At 42.2% G+C, this 17,290-nt stretch overlaps 1 protein-coding gene across 2 annotated transcripts in view; it reads left to right on the top strand.

The window, feature by feature from the left end:
* The window catches only part of LOC311229707 (serrate RNA effector molecule homolog), a gene marked incomplete at its 3' end in the record, with an annotated part of 67,202 nt that overhangs the window by 27,061 nt on the left and 22,851 nt on the right, over positions 1 to 17,290 (top strand). For both annotated transcript variants that reach the window (XM_084315781.1, XM_084315782.1), the window contains exons 9-14: positions 628 to 795; positions 2,445 to 2,583; positions 4,191 to 4,351; positions 4,498 to 4,559; positions 7,332 to 7,410; positions 16,562 to 16,756. In XM_084315781.1, the coding sequence (XP_084171907.1) occupies positions 628 to 795; positions 2,445 to 2,583; positions 4,191 to 4,351; positions 4,498 to 4,559; positions 7,332 to 7,410; positions 16,562 to 16,756 (804 nt within the window). The remainder of the gene's footprint in view (positions 1 to 627; positions 796 to 2,444; positions 2,584 to 4,190; positions 4,352 to 4,497; positions 4,560 to 7,331; positions 7,411 to 16,561; positions 16,757 to 17,290) is intronic.

The raw sequence follows: 17,290 nt of genomic DNA, 5'->3' as shown, positions 1-17,290 counted from the left end.
TTACCTGAGATCAGATGGTATCCAAATGGATTATTCCAATTCCTGATCGCCATTAGAAAAAATCGCTCCTTTTAGTCACATCACTCGGAGAGGCTGCGTGTACGAACACAAGCGTTTGAATGATTCCGCAGGGAGTTTCCCCTCCCAGCTCCCTAGTCCTAAATCTGCGTCATGACCAACTGAGCCCACGTCCGAACACAAGCAGATCATTGTTTACAGTATTCACAGTGAGCGAGTGGGCGTGTCCAAAAAAAGTGTGGAGGTGCACACTTTTAATTTCAAACCTTTATTTTAACTTAAAAAATAAAAGTTATGGTTGCCCTCATTTGCCATGATGTCGAGTTTCATGCTAGTTAAATATATATTTTAAATGATGATCTTCCGCACACAGGCAGAGGAGGTGCCTTTCCCTTTGTGCATCGTGCCCTCGCCCTGCCCTCGCCCTACCTGCCACCCCTCTCCTAAGACATGTGCTACAGAGAATCTGTCTGTGTCTGTCTGTCTGTCTGTCTGTCTGTCTGTCTGTCTGTCTGTGAATCTGTTCTTTGTGTGTGATGGCACATCACTCTCCGATCCTTCTGTCATCTCCTGTTCTCTCTCCTTCTTTTCTCATCCCTCTTTCTCCAGGAGCCGGGAGAGGAGGTGCAGCAGAACGGAGAGAAGGAGAGAGCCATGGAGGAGGAGGAGGAGGAGGAGGAGGAAGAGGAAGAAGAAGAGGAGGAGGAGGATGAGGAGGAGGAGAAAGAGAAAGAGAAGAAGGATAACGAGGGGGAAGAGGAGCCACAGATGAAGAAAGTAGGTTCTGTTGGAGAGACGGAGGTTCTGTTAGAGAGACGGAGGGACGGAGGTTCTGTTAGAGAGACGGAGGTTCTGTTAGAGAGACGGAGGTTCTGTTAGAGAGACGGAGGTTAATTTCCTACCTCATATAACCTATCGATAGTTCGATAGTCTATATGGTGAATACATTTCCTACCTCATGAAAATGGACTAAAATGAACAAATAGCCTGGACAGCACAGTGCTACTTCCCTATTCAATTTAATAATTTATGAGGAATTGTTGGCACACAGGAGTTGTTGCTAACAACAAGAGAGGACCTCATTGTTACAGTTAGCAGCGATGGTGCAGCAGTGACCTGTAATGACCCTGAGACACTTCATCATGAACCCTGCATCGTTAAAAGAGGAGGAATAAAACGGGTTATATGTGTCGATACTAGGCCTACCAGTAAATTATATGACCGTTTATGAACGAGTGCTGTCCTGGTTTGTCAACAAAAACTACTGGAAAAGTTCTCCAAAAGAAAATTATTTCTCAAAAAGAGTGGGAACTATAGCTGTCCCCGAAGCCTGTTTTTGAGCTTCGAACTTCGCCAGGGTTTTTCTAACGGATGTTCGAACCTTCGTTTTTAATCATGCAAAAAATGTGCTCCTAAATAATTGTTTTGGTTCAGTACTGTCGAGTCTTGACTTTAGGCACATAGCGCACATTTACGCATAACATAGATAGCGCATATGCGCATATTGCTGCGGTTATTTAGAGTAGTAGTACCTAGTTACTGGTCACGGGAGGCTTCAATATCATTTGGATGGTAATCCATTTTGTGCATACATTTGTTGAAACAACATCTTTGTTGGCCGACGGCTCCTGCTATCCTAACGTTATCCAGCTAAAGGGTTGCGCTCTGCATAGCTTAATTAACGTGCATAACATACCTCTGTAACGTTAAGTAACTTGTGTTCCGCTGGGAAGTTCAGCATCACTGCATACACTTGGTACATACACTATTCGGAAACGTTTTATTATGAAATAAGACGGTGAGTGCGAGTCATTCAACTATTTTTCGCATGATTGATTAATTTCCTGATAATGTATGACTGAGACACCTCCTCATCCCGTCTAGACTGTCCTGTGTTCACATGTGACTTTCAAATGATTGTAAACACAGCATAGTACTGATATTCTGATATTTATCACATTCTGATATATATTTTTCTTTTTCTTATATTTTAAGCTAAAATATAAATACATTTAAAAAAGCGGCGGTTCGAACTTCGAACCCATTAATTAAGATTCGAACGCCAACGTAACGAACGATGGTCCGAACATTCGGGCTCAGCCCTAGTGGGAACCCTGCCTTTAGGTACCTTGCTCTCACAAGGTTTACATCCCCTTTTGGTTTTGGCAAAATTGTAGCGAGTCCGGCTTTGATTGACATGCAAGTTAGCTTGTTAGATTTCGAGGGAGATCATATCGATCAATCATATTGAGGCACAAGGGCCTGTTGACCCGCCTGCAGGTCACTCTGTGCTACGTCGCCTCATGTTCCTGCAGGATGAACACGTGACGCAGGAACGTTCCCCTTTCTCCCGCTGTGCTCTATAGCACCACTTTCATCAACTAGTGGTGAGAAACTCCATTACGTGCCCTTCCTCTTCCTCTCAGGCCAGGACGAGGAGGACGAGGAAGCGCAGCGTGTCGGCCGACAGCGGAGAGGGGAGTGGCTCAGACTCAGACTCCTCCCACTCTGAAGGAGAGCATCATGAGGAGGAGAAGGAGGAAGAGGAGGAGGAGGGAGAGGAAGGTGAGTGAATGAGACATCAAATTAATTTGACGGGCCCTGTACCGGGCCGAGATTTATTTCACGTCATAAATAGATTAATAGTCAGGTATTAACCCTTTCACCGCCACACTACCAAACGGTTAACCCTTCCACTGCGACAATACACAGAAGGTTAACCCTTTCACTGCCACACGACAGCCGGTTAACCCGGCGACCGTCGGTTGTGTGATAGTAAAGGGTTAACCTCCTGTCGTGTGGCAGTGAAAGGGTTGATTAATGTAGTGTTTCTTTTTTCAAATGTAGCCAAGAGTAAAGACCCTAACCCTATCAAAACAGCAGTCAAAGTGTATATTTTCAGCACTACGTTTGTTTACCAATGATTTAAAGTGTTAATAATTAGCAAAATATGAGTTCATAAATATCTCGACACATCCTGGCGGAAACCGGATGAATTAAGCGTTGTAGTCCTAAGACGGAGGAGACCCGGTGCTTTCAATGGACTTTCATCATGAATCGGAATTTCATAAAACTACACTACCCAGCTCACGCCAGCCAGCCCCTGTCAAACTTGGAGCCGTCTGGCGTGAAATAAAATGACAACGTTATTTTTATGATTTTGTCTCACGGGGTCGAACAAACCTGAACGTTATTGCCATAAAATAGAACTTAGTTTGTTTCTTTACCTTTCTGTGAACGTCTAGGGGAAAAAATTGCTGATTTATCCAAACATGGCACCAAAAATCTAAACATGTCACAAAAAGGGGGTCATATCACAGTGTAATTTATACTGGAAACTAAATACATCAAATACTGTTATACCCTGAAAACTAAATGTGTCAAATACTGTTATACCCTGACAACTAAATACATCAAATACTGTTATACCCTGACAACTAAATACATCAAATACTGTTATACCCTGAAAACTAAATATGTCAAATACTGTTATACCCTGAAAACTAAATATGTCAAATACTGTTATACCATGAAAACTAAATACGTCAAATACTGTTATACCATGAAAACTAAATACGTCAAATACTGTTATACCCTGAAAACTAAATACGTCAAATACTGTTATACCCTGAAAACTAAAATAAATACTGTAACTAAGAAACGTTGTCGTCGATAACATAATGGTACGTTCTGCAGACGGTCAATATGATCAATAACATAATGGTACGTTCTGCAGACGGTCAATATGATCAATAACAATGGTATGTTCTGCAGACGGTCAATATGATCAATAACATAATGGTACGTTCTGCAGATGGTCAATATGATCAATAACATAATGGTACTTTCTGCAGACGGTCAATATGATCAATAACTTAATGGTACGTTCTGCAGACGGTCAATATGATCAATAACATAATGGTACGTTCTGCAGACGGTCAATATGATCAATAACAATGGTATGTTCTGCAGACGGTCAATATGATCAATAACATAATGGTACGTTCTGCAGACGGTCAATATGATCAATAACATAATGGTACGTTCTGCAGACGGTCAATATGATCAATAACATAATGGTACGTTCTGCAGACGGTCAATATGATCAATAACATAATGGTACGTTCTGCAGATGGTCAATATGATCAATAACATAATGGTACGTTCTGCAGAAGGAGGGGAGCATCGTAAGGAGCGACAGAAGGAGAGAGAGAAGGAGAGGGAGAAGGAGAGAGAGAAGGAAGGACCTCCTCAGCCCAGACCGCTCCATCTCACTACCTCCTTATTCATGAGGAACATCGCTCCTGACATCTCTAAAGAGGAGATCAGAGCTGTTAGTAACACACACACACACACGCACGCACACACACACACTAATTGACAAACAAACAGACCTGAAGCATTTTGGGTCAGCACTAGGTTTAACATAGTAAATGTAGTTGCTTCAACAAATAAACATATTAATTGGTGTGTGTGTAGTTGTGTTGCATGTACCCAGGGTTCCTGAGGGTGGCGCTGTCGGACCCTCAGCCAGAGAGAAGGTGAGACTTAAATATTGAGTTGGAAACTGTTAGTTGGGGCTGGTTAGGGTTAGAGCTGGTTAGTTCAAGTTCTTTATTTGTCAAATACACAACAATAGGCTCAGCTTCTTCCCCCAGGCCATCAGAGCCCTGAACAATGAACATTGAGTGCTCAGAACATTGAACTATCCACACACAAGCACACATGAACACACACACGACACGCACGCTGTGCACGCTCACACACGAGCAGCCACTTAACACTTTAACATGAGCGGGCACACACTCATGTCGCACACACGCACACTTATGGCCAAAAGGAAAGGACACTTTAAATTAGAATAACAGGAACAGTGTATTGCACTACCAAAGCTAACTAGCATGTCCCATATGCTCTGTAAATAACTATGTACAGATACCTGTTTACTGCACAATGTTGTTTTTTCATTTTTTGATTCTATTATATGTTGTACCACTGTACTGCACATCGTTGCGGGCAAGACCACCCGCATTTCATTGTATACCTGTATGCCGTGACAATTAAAACTCTTGACTTGACTTGACTTGACTATACAGGGGGCATTGCAGGTAATGAAATTCTTGTGTTTCGAGCTCAGACTCAACAGTGCACAATTAAGAAACATCAATGAATACAAGAATGCTAACAATATGTAGTAGTAGTAGAATCAAATAAAATATAAAATGAGGTAAGATAAAATCAATCAATCAATTATTTACAGAAAGTGTCGTGCGTGTAGTGTATGTGCATGATGAGGTGCAGGGTGGGTGTGTGTGTAACAATAAGTAGTCATATAAAATATGAAAATGAGGTAAGATAAAATAAAAGTCAATTTAAATTAGGTTAGTTTTAGTTGAGTTTAGTTAGGGTTAGAGTTAGTTATGGTTAGGCTTACAGGCATTAAAGCGTTCCGTCTTGAGACGGATATCCGTCAATTTGATTCGGAGTTCCGTCATTTGATTCAGAGTCGTGACGGATTTTAACCTGGTATAATATGATTTGTAGATGCATACAGATTGAAACTAAATTGAGCCAATCAGAGGCGTCAAATATCATGAAAAAGGGCATTTTGACCATTCTAACCAATCAAACGTGAGCTTGACGCTAGCACACACGCTGCTCGCAGACATTGCCCTCCCCCTCCCAGACCCGTCTCATTCGCACCGAAGATAGCAAGCGTGCAGGTCCTCTTTTAACACCACTGAAGCATTAAACAATGGCCCTGTAAACTATTCACTTTAGTTTAATACACGAGGCGTTGTCTAATGTTATCTAGCTGGCTAGCTGATAGCTCATAACATAATTGAAATTCGTTTTTGCAGCTGTGGCTAACGTTAGCTAGCTACCGATCTTCGGCTGGCTAACGTTAGCTACCTAGCAACTGTAGCTAGCTAATACGGTCTGCGCTGGCTGGCTAACTTTTCATTCGCAATGGAGTGGAGCTAACTAACTGTACAAATCGATGTGATTGTCTGAGACTATTTTGTACGGTTGGCTGCCTGGCTGTTGTGGATTCGGGTAGCCAGCTAGCAGCTAACATCAACTCAACGTCAACACTCTGTTGACACTCTGAGCTAGTTTGCAGACAGCAATGTAACAAACAATATGGTCCGTGCGGAACCCTTATCCCCAACACATAGTTCCGTGTGTGAATAATGTTGAGCCACCACAAAAGATGAATCCAAAGTTTAATATAGTAAGAATAGTACTAGGCTATATTATAACACATCTTTGCAAGTAGATTACATTAGCAAAATGCCCTTTTGACATGTAGCCTACATATTCATAATCATGAAAGTTTATTTGGAAGTATTTTATATTCTGTACTTAGTTTTAAAGTGGTCAGACAGTTCCCTCTGTGTGTAATACAGTCTTCACACATTCATAAATAACACTTACAGAAAAGCTTATTGTAATGTGCACTGTAATACGTTTTGTTCAATGGGGGATTTTTTTATGTACCCAATACCGTGAAACCGTGGTATTTTTGCCCAAGGTTATCATACCCTCAAAATGTCATACCGGCCTAGTTACACTATAGGCTACACTACTAGGTCTACACTATACTATAGTTTAAGGCTACTTTCACTGTTTTACTGCATTACAGTACTGTTATATTGTCGTTTTTTATCAATAAAAAAAAATATATTACATATATATTGTTGGTGCTCCTTACATTTTGGTGGGTGCTCCTACATTTTTGCTGGTGCTCCCAACTTTTTGAAGTTGGGAGCACCAGTGCTACCAAGTAAAAATTTTAATTTCGAGCCCTGCATAATTTGAACTATACACAATACATAATTTGAACTATACACAATACTGAATTTGAACTATACACAATACTGAATTTGAACTATAGACGATACATAATTTGAACTATACACAATACTGAAAAGTTACAGTATGTAGATCTGTTTATTTGTATGACAGTCAGTCAACCCTTGCAATCAGTTTCATTTAATGAATTGAAAACAGCATTGATATTACGTAAAAGCAAACTGGCAATAGAAAAGATGTTCAAAATGATCTAGTTCCCTTAAAACGCTAACGCTATTAAATAAAAATATATAGTGGAGGTTAAAATAAGAATATGACTTGGCCTGAAAAAAGTTCAGTCAGAAGATTTTCTTTTGCTTTAATCCCTGGGTTTAGGGTTAGTTATGGGATTAGGGATATGGTTAGGTTTAGGGATTAGTGTTAGTTAGGGTTAGAGTTTGTCATGGTTAGGTTTAGACATGGCACGAAACCATAACTGTGTTGTGTTTATACTGCAGGTTCTACAGGCGTTGTTGGGTGACTTTTGACCGAAGTGTCAACATCAAGGAAATCTGCTGGAATCTTCAGAATATTAGGGTAGGTAACCCTAGCAACCACACGATATCAGGGTATGCAACCCTAGCAACTACAGAATATAGCAGTAGGTAACTGCTATCACTAACGGGGCAACAGTGACTCGGGAGGTAGAGCAGTCGTCTGGCAATCCGGAGGTTCCCGGTTCGATTCCCGCTCCTCCCGGGCAGCGTGTCGATGTGTCCTTGAGCAAGACACTTAACCCCTAATTGCTCCCGGTGAGCAGGTTGGCACCTTCCATGGTTGCCTCCGCCGTCGGTGTGTGAATGTGTGAGTGAATGGGTAAAATGTGAGGAACAAATAATTGTAAAGCGCTTTGGATAAAAGCGATATATAAAAAAGCAGCCATTTACCACTAACACGGGAGGTTATTAGATTTTTGGCATCGCCATACATAAATTAATGCATTCATTCACCTTCTCTTAACCCTTTCACCGCCGTACTACCAAGCGGTTAACCCTTCCACTGCGGCAACACACAGAAGGTTAACCCCTTTCACTGCCACACGACAGAAGGTTAACCCTTTACTGTGTGATAGTAAAGGGTTAACCTTCTGTCGTGTGGCAGTGAAAGGGTTAATGGAGATGTTGAAATCCAAGATGGTGCGTCTGTTGGCCGTCCGTCTTCTTAGTTTTCTGGTGTGTCGTCTACATCGTCGTACATAAATCTGAAACATCAGGGAATTAATTCCTGGGAGTTCTTCAGACTGCGATTGCGTGTTCCTGGGAGCTCCATGCTACAGTAGCTGTGAACAAACTCCCACTGACTTCACCGAAAGAACGGACTGGATTTGACTGGACTCACGTGACTCTAATATTATTTTGGTTATTCTTTTTTGCAAGTGAATTGAACTGAACTCACTGTGAAACTGAATCTATTGGAGGGGAAATACAGACTGGATCTGTTGGATGGAAAATGTGGACTGGGGGGTAGGATATGAACCCGGTTTAGGGTAAGGGATGTGGGTGCAGGAGGAAATGGTTAAAATGTGAGCTCCAGGTATTGACATATGTCATCATGCTGATATGTCAATGTCTGATTCAAACTCTGATGTGGGCCCCCGCGCCTGTGCAGCCCAAGGCCGGGTGCCACACAGCGGGCGATGAAAGAACAAACCTCCACCCCACACGCAAGGTGTTCCGAGTCCCCCAGAGAGACACGTGGTTCGTCAAGACCAGGGTTTAGCCTGGGGCTTTCACATTTCCCTCCAACACCTCAACGGGTGCTTGGGTGGCTTTTCTGGAGAGCAGCACATCACCAGGGTTATGAAGTGGGCACCTCTGCATATCACCAGGGTTATCAAGTGGGCATCTCTGCATATCACCAGGGCCTAACAAAAATAATAGTTGGTTTCAGGTTGGTTGTCAGTTTGGCCATGGGTAGGTAGGGAATTTATTTTATTTTATTTTTTTATTTTATTCTTTCCCACGGCGACTATGGATAGGGAATTTCTTTATTTAATTAAAATGTTCACAACAACATGGATGCATGTACTCTGCCAGCATGTTTAATATCCATAATACTAAATGTTTGACTAAGATTTCTATGAAACTTTATTCTAAAAAAAAAAAAAAATCGGATTTTTTTTTTGTTTTGTTTTTTTAATATATAATTTTTTTAAAAAACTCATAAAATATATTGGGTCGCACCTAAATCGGCAGGGTCGGTCGGCAACCTGAAACCAACCATTATTTTTGTTAGGCCCAGGGTTATGAAGTGGGCACCTCTGCATATCACCAGGGCTATGAAGTGGGCACCTCTGCACATCACCAGGGTTATGAAGTGGGCACCTCTGCACATCACCAGGGTTATGAAGTGGGCACCTCTGCATCAGGGCTCGAGACTAACGATGTCCCGTTGTCCCCTGGACAATCAAATATTGATTTGGGACGAACAGAAATCTTTGCCGGGACGAAGAGGATTTATTTTTTCTCTCACAGCCACACTCTGCTGCACGTCTGGCCCCTCCTCCTCCTCCCCCGCCCAGACCTGTGGCATGTCAACAAATCGAGTGGATGAGCACCGTCCTCAGAGCTCCTCTTTCAACATAACAAGCATTAAACAAAATGGCCCAGTCATCTATTCACTTTTGTTTAATACATGAGGCGTTGTCTAATGTTATCTAGCTACTGATAGCTCCTGATATCAACGTCTGATATAATCAGTTTGGTATTCATTTCGCAAGTTCTGGCTAGCGTTGGCTAACTAGCTATCGCTCGTGAACTAACGTTAGCTACCGAGCTAACGTTACTGTTTAAACAAAACTACACAGTAAACTATTTTTAGTTTAATACATGAGGCGTTGTCTAACTGGCTAGCTACTGATAGCTCCTGATATCAACAAATGCGCATTTCAGTTTAAGAATGATAGGGATGCGCCAGCATGAGACCTAGGTAGCTAACGTTAGCTCACGTTAGCTCACTGTTTTAACTAAATGACCCAGTAAACTAAATAGTTCACTTTATTTAATACATGATGCATTGTCTAACGTCATCTAGCCGGCTAGCAGTAGCTACAGATAGCTCCTGATATCAGTCTTATAACATAATTTACATTATTCGTTTTTGCAGCTGAACATTGGCTAATTAGCTATCATGCTTCATAACAACACTGCGAAGATGGCAATGCTGAATGTGATTTGACCAAAGCAGAGTATACACACAGACAGTGGAGCTGTTTGCAGATAGCGACCATTTTGACTTGTTGCGTGGTGGCGATGTCTCGCAGATAATACAACTACAAGTATAATTATATAATATATATATTTATAAAAAAAAATGACCAACAGGGAACTGCATCCAGCAATACAACCCCTGAGTCTAAGGCTGCGGTTACACCTTTCGTATCATCTTCGTATTGTTTTCTTATACGTATCGCCGCGTATCGCCGCGACGTCATGCGCCTCGAGTCACACTTTCGTTTTTTTCTTTTCGTTTTTGTCACCAGAGCACACTGATGTAGTACACTGCCAAAGCAGTAGGTGGCAGTAGGTGGCAAACATGAAGGCAATTTCAACCAATCAGAACGAATGTGCCAATACACTTCCTGGAAGCTCCAGCAAAGAAAATGTCAATAAGGCAGGCGACTCCCTACTCGGCGCCTATGCCGCGCCACCATCTTGCCTATTTACTCAATGCAGCAATTCTTTTTTCAGCAAAGCCTAATAAAAGTGCAATAAACAAAACGGATACATTCACTGTGTGTTCTGCCTGTCATTTGTTGATGAAACAAAACTAACATCAACACAAGTGACCACCAAGAGCGGATAGTTTAGTCTAAAAAACGATCGGTAGCATTGTTAGCTGCATGCTAACGTCAATGGAGTATGCCATTATAACAATATAGCATTGTGGCTAGAAGCTAACGTTAGCTCACGCTACTTAGCCGGCACCAAAACTGATGATATCGCGAGCTATCAGTAGTTAGATAACATTAGAGACAACGCTGTGTGTATTAAACAAAGGTGAATAGATGACTGGGCCATTTTGTTTAATGCTTGTTAAGTTGAAAGAGGAACTCTGAGCTAACAGGGTCTGAATCCTGATAGCTCACGTTAGCCAGCTGCTCATGCAATCGGTAATGCTAGCAGAATGAATGGATGTAAACTTTATTTAACATATTGCATATGGGTACAATACAATACGGCTCAATACAAACAATTGTTAAGGGAATGCAGACTGTTGTAGCTTGGACTGGGGTCCTTATAACAATAACTTGACAACACATGGTAGCTGAAGCTATTTGGGACACGGAGCTCTGTCCCAAACACACACACTGTTGTCACCGGAAGGGCACGCAGATGGTATCTACTGCGCATGGGCGTTTTCGCAACAACTGCTCCGTGCTGACTACACGCTGTTGTCGACTCGTTTTTTTTGCGTATCTCCAAACGCAAACACAATTTTGCGTTTCAGCCGTATCCACAAAAAAACGCCAAAAAACGCATTTCTGTGTAGATAGGACATCAAACGTCGTCAAAAACGTATAAAAAAACGCCAGGAATACACTAGTCTAACCATAGCCTAAGGTAAGGACACATTTAAATCACAGAAGTGTAATGTTAGTCTATTGGAACTGTATGTTATCGACACGTTCTAGTTATAGCTGCTTATTATCTTTGTGCTTAAAATAATCAAAAGGTACGGTACACAGTTGGTCTCACCCTCTGTGCCATTATCAGCACAAAATATGTCCCCATATGATCAAATCGACGTTGATAGATTATATATATTAAAAAAAAAATTGGGACAGTTTACATTCACTTTGGGACGGTTAAAACTTTATTTCGGGGCGGTTCTGGGACGGTGGTGAAAAAAGTTAGTCTGGAGCCATGCTCTGCACATCACCAGGGTTATCAAGTGGGCACCTCTGCACATCACCAGGGTTATCAAGTGGGCACCTCTGCACATCACCAGGGTTATCAAGTGGGCACCTCTGCACATCACCAGGGTTATCAAGTGGGCACCTCTGCACATCACCAGGGTTATCAAGTGGGCACCTCTGCAAATCACCAGGGTTATCAAGTGGGCACCTCTGCACATCACCAGGGTTATCAAGTGGGCACCTCTGCAAATCACCAGGGTTATCAAGTGGGCACCTCTGCACATCACCAGGGTTATCAAGTGGGCACCTCTGCACATCACCAGGGTTATCAAGTGGGCACCTCTGCAAATCACCAGGGTTATCAAGTGGGCACCTCTGCACATCACCAGGGTTATCAAGTGGGCACCTCTGCACATCACCAGGGTTATCAAGTGGGCACCTCTGCACATCACCAGGGTTATCAAGTGGGCACCTCTGCACATCACCAGGGTTATCAAGTGGGCACCTCTGCACATCACCAGGGTTATCAAGTGGGCACCTCTGCACATCACCAGGGTTATCAAGTGGGCACCTATCCTCCTGGCTAATGTCCAGAGTCTGGAGAATCAGCTGGACGGCCTCAGAGGTTCTACTTCCAAAGGGACGTTAAGAACTGTAACGTTCATCTTCACGGAGACATGGCTGGAACAGCTGACTGAGGACTCTGCTGTTGTTCCAGAGGGACACGCTGTTCACCAGCAGGATCGCACCGCGGGACCTGGTGAATCAAAAGGCGGAGGTGTTGGTTTTATGATCGACAAACTGTGGTGCTCGGATGTGGAGATTATTTCTAAGGGATGCTCTCCTAATCTAGAGCACCTAATGATCACATGCCGCCTTTTTTATTTACCAAGAGAGTTTTCATCCGTCGTGATAACTGCCATGTACATTCCACTGCAAGCCGACACGGTGCACACTCTGGATGAGCTGTTTAACGTTAACGACAGACATGAGACTCTCCGACCGGAGGCTGCGTTCATTTTTGCTGGAGATTTCCCATCGAGAAAACTAGGGATGCACAGAATTGGAAATTCTTGGCCGAAACCGATACCGAAAATAGGAAACAGTTGGCCGAAAACCGAATGCCGAAAGGCCGAAAATGATTAATATAAATATATATATAATGTATTTCTTTTATTTTTTCAGCTACCTGATTATGGCAAAAGACATAACTTAAATAATATTAATAATCACTTATGGGCCCATAAAACATTTATTCAGCACTTTTGAATACATTAATTCCAGACTGACTGCTGAAAGATTGTACAATTTAAACATTTTCTCTTTGCATTAGCGCTGCACGATTAATCGTTTTTTAATCGAAATCACAATTTGGAATGAAGCAATTATCAAATCGAAGAGAAAAAAATCGCAATTCTTTATTTTTATTTTTATTTTTTTTACCAGGAAGTCCCATTGAGATACAAGATCGGTTTGAGAGAGGGAGGTAAGGGGTTTTAGATTGTGTGTTGTGAAGTTTAGACTTCAGAGAGGGAGAGTAAAGTACAGAAAAAAAGGTACCGTTGGGTACCGGTATCGATTCCCAGGTAAAAAGAAACATTTTCAGGCTCGGTGTCCTGAAAAGACCCACCGCGTAGGCCAGATGCAAGCCACATTTTACAATAAACCTCTGTGGGATGCTTAATTTTTTTTATTATAATCGGATTTTTTATCACAATCGCAATATCTGTCAGAAAAATCGCAATTAGATTATTTCCCAAAATCGTGCAGCCCTACTTTGCATACAACAAAATGTGCATTAAAGTCAAGTGCATTTTCTTTTCTCTGTAGGATAACTACAACAAAGTGCATTCAGAACAAAGCCAAGGTGCTTTAAAACTGCATAACGATCTGCATAAAGACACACACACAGGACTGTTGTATTTACTACATCTCCCGTGACTCTTAGCGGGGGATGACGTAGCTTACGAGAGACGGGTCAAAGAGGAATGGAAGCATTGTTAGCTAGCTTAACGCTAACATTAGTTCAAAAGGTTTTAACCGCGACGGGCATATAGTAATGGCGAGGATATAAAGCATGTTAAAGACGCATTTATTGGATGCGTTGCTCGCAGAGTTTACATAGAAACAGCGCGACTCCCAAGAGGAGTTCGTTATCACAGGCTGCAGAACGCAGGAAGAGCTGCCAAGCTGCTCACGTTACACGTTGCACTCTTTTGATTACGTCATCACAACAACACATTAGGTTATGAACGTTACGTAACCCTGTTCTTTGACATTCAGTGATATATTTTCGGTGCTAAAACCAACCATTTTCGGCAGATAATTTTCGGTGGCAGAATATTCGGTGCATCCCTAGAGAAAACATGTAGAAAGTATTGGCAAATACAAGCGGCATATTTACTTTCCGACCCGTGGGAACGACACGCTTGGATCATGTTTACACTTCCTTCCGTGATGCATACAAGTCCCTCCCCCGACAGACGTTTTGGAAGTCCGACCACTCCTAGCGAGACAACGGCTCTTCGAGATTCGACATGGACTCCAGGATACTGTTACCGGTGCACTATAGAGAGTATCCTGACTGGCTGCATCACTGCCTGGTACGGCAACTGCTCAGTGATCGCGCAAGGCTCTACAAAGGGTGGTGAAGTCAGCACAACACATCACCAGGACTGAGCTGCCACCCATGGACGACCTCTACACACAGAGGTGCAGAAGGAAAACCTGGAACATTCTCAGACATGCACAGTCACCCCAGTCACAAACTGTTCACTCTGCTACCGTCTGGCAAACAGTACCGGAGCATCCGCACAAGAACCAGCAGGTTCAGGGACAGCTTTTCCCACAAGCCACAAGACTCCTGAACAAGGACAAGAACAGGAGATGGCCCCATTAAAAACTCTTGAACACACAAACACACACCTTAATATGCACATACACTTTTACACAAGACACTTTCTGTAAATAATTGACTTATTTTATTTTATTTTATTCTACTACTACTACTACTTATTGTTACCATTCTTGTATCCATTGTTGTTTCGTAATTGTGCACTGTTGAGTCTGAGCTCCAAACACAAACATTTCATTACCTTCAATGCCCCCGTTGTGTATTTGACTAATAAAGATTTTTTCTTTTTATATATTTTTTTTTATTATTTTTTAAACATACACATAAACATAACAACATAAAATTAGATATACAAGCATTAATTAACAGTACACATCCAATTAAATCACCATTTAAATAAATGTATTATACGAGATATATACCTAATACTTGCTATCTAATACCCTACACACATATGCTCTCGCTTGCTCCCCCCCCGGACCCCCACTTGGATAATCCATCCATTATCATTCGCTCCTTACCAGGCACTACAATTCATATGCTAGCTTTTATTCTCTCCACCACTTCTAACCACATTGCAATTTTGGATTCACTGACACCTAAAATCCTTGCTGTAGATATTTCTAGATAAATCACATCGAGATATGTAAGAATCCAAACCTTCCTACAAATTTTTTCCAGTTGAAACCATCGTGATGCTATCAGCTTTTTAGCCGCTGTGATACCAGATAAAACTAATCTCTTTAGCTGTATAGGGACTGCAAACTCAAAGACATCATTCAACAGCAATACAGAGGGGTGTACAGGTATATTCAGAATTAAGAAATTTCATAATTGCTGGGCCACTTCTTTCCAGAATATCTTAACTGGTGGGCAATCCCAGTACATGTGCATAAATGTACCCTCATCCCCATTTGTACATAAGGAGCATCTGGAGTCTTGTTTAAGTCCCATTCTGTTCAATCTTATAGGAGTCAGGTATGTCCTATGAATATAGTTAAGATTGTTTTGTTGATGGTCCGGGTTACGTGACGCAAGTCGAACGTTTGCCCAGGCTTCTTTTTTTTTTAAACTTTCTTTTTTAGCGTTTATCGCTTTCCTGGTCAAGCATGACCGACAGTTGTAGGGTGAAACGGGAGAGAGAGCAGGGGGAGACATTCGGCAAATGACGGCGAGTCCGGGAATCGAACTCGGAGTCAACCAGATCCGTGACGCAGCACGGTAACATGGTGTGCTACTGGAGCACCCCTGCCCAGGCTTCTTGCCAATCAAAATTTATTTCCAGGTCTGGTATATCCCTCCTCCAGACTGAGTCTAGGGGGAGGATTCCATACGAGGACGTTAGTAATTGATGATAAAAATCTGATACAAAACCTCAAGATGTCTCTCTTTCATAGAAGAATTTGTGGTATCTGTGGTGTTCAATTGGTGTCCTTAATCGGACTCCATGAGCCTTCAAACATACCAATAACTGTGCGTAAAAATAATATGTGGATCTGGTGAGATTAAATTGATGTATTTCTTCATATCTACAAAAACCCAGTTTGTTGAAAACATCTCCTAATGTGTGTATGCCCTGCTTTTCCCATTTAGGGTATCTTATAGGTCGTTTTCCAATCAGGAGTGCATTGTTATTGAATAGGGGAGTATGACTATGCGATTTATGTGGGTTCGAATATTCTTTTTGTGTTTCACGCCATATCCGGATCGCATGAGTAATAATAAGGCCAAATTTCAATTCGCATTGCTTAATTGATAATTTGGTGTATACTATGTCCTGCAGTCTATGTGGTGCTACTATATTTACTTCTAAATTTCTCCAGGATACTGATGCTTGGGAATCAAACCAGGTTGTCAGTGGTCTTAAAGTGTACGCCTTAAAATAGTGGTAAAAATCTGGAAATGCCATACCTCCATCGGCTTTGTTTCTCTGTGCGGTGGATCTACTAATAAAGAACTTGAACTTCTCCCTGCAGCTCAGGGACTGTGAGTTGGCTCCGGTGGTCAACAGGGACTTGGCTTGGCGGGTTCGTAATGTCAACGGTCTGACGTATCACAAACCTGTCTTACGTAACGACATCAAACTGTCGGCAAAACTCATCCACTGTCTGGACCAGAGAGGAAGACTTTGGCAGAGAGAGACGGAAGGAGATGACACCACCACCAGACAGGTACACACACACACACACATAACATACACACATTTTCAGACACACACATATAACATACACACATAACATACACGCATTTTCAGACACACACGCATAACATACACACACACACACATACGTAACATACATGCACAGAGACACACACACAGATATATAACATACACACACATAACAAACACACACACATACATACACACAGATGCACATATACACACATACATAAACACACATACACACAAACATGTCATATTTATGTTGAAATAAATATTACCTATACTATGTCTCTCGTTGTATTGGTTTGCCCTCTTGTGGACATAACGTGCAATACTAGATGTTGAAATAGTTGAAACCCGGGCGGCTAAGTGGCGCAGTGGGCAAGGCGCTCGCCACTAACGCAGGAGATGCTGGGTTCGAGCCCATCTCTCGGCGTTGCTACCAGCTTGGCTGGTCGTTCATACTAACACAATTGGCAGTGTTAGGGGTGGGAAAGCTGGTGGGTAGGGATTGGACGTTGTGGACGGCGACTCCTACAGG

This window comes from Notolepis coatsorum (genome assembly GCF_963971535.1).
Source record: "Notolepis coatsorum genome assembly, chromosome: 1".
Lineage (NCBI taxonomy): Eukaryota > Metazoa > Chordata > Actinopteri > Aulopiformes > Paralepididae > Notolepis > Notolepis coatsorum.
Note: the sequence above shows the minus strand (reverse complement) of the source record. Positions and strands in the feature narration are given on the sequence as shown.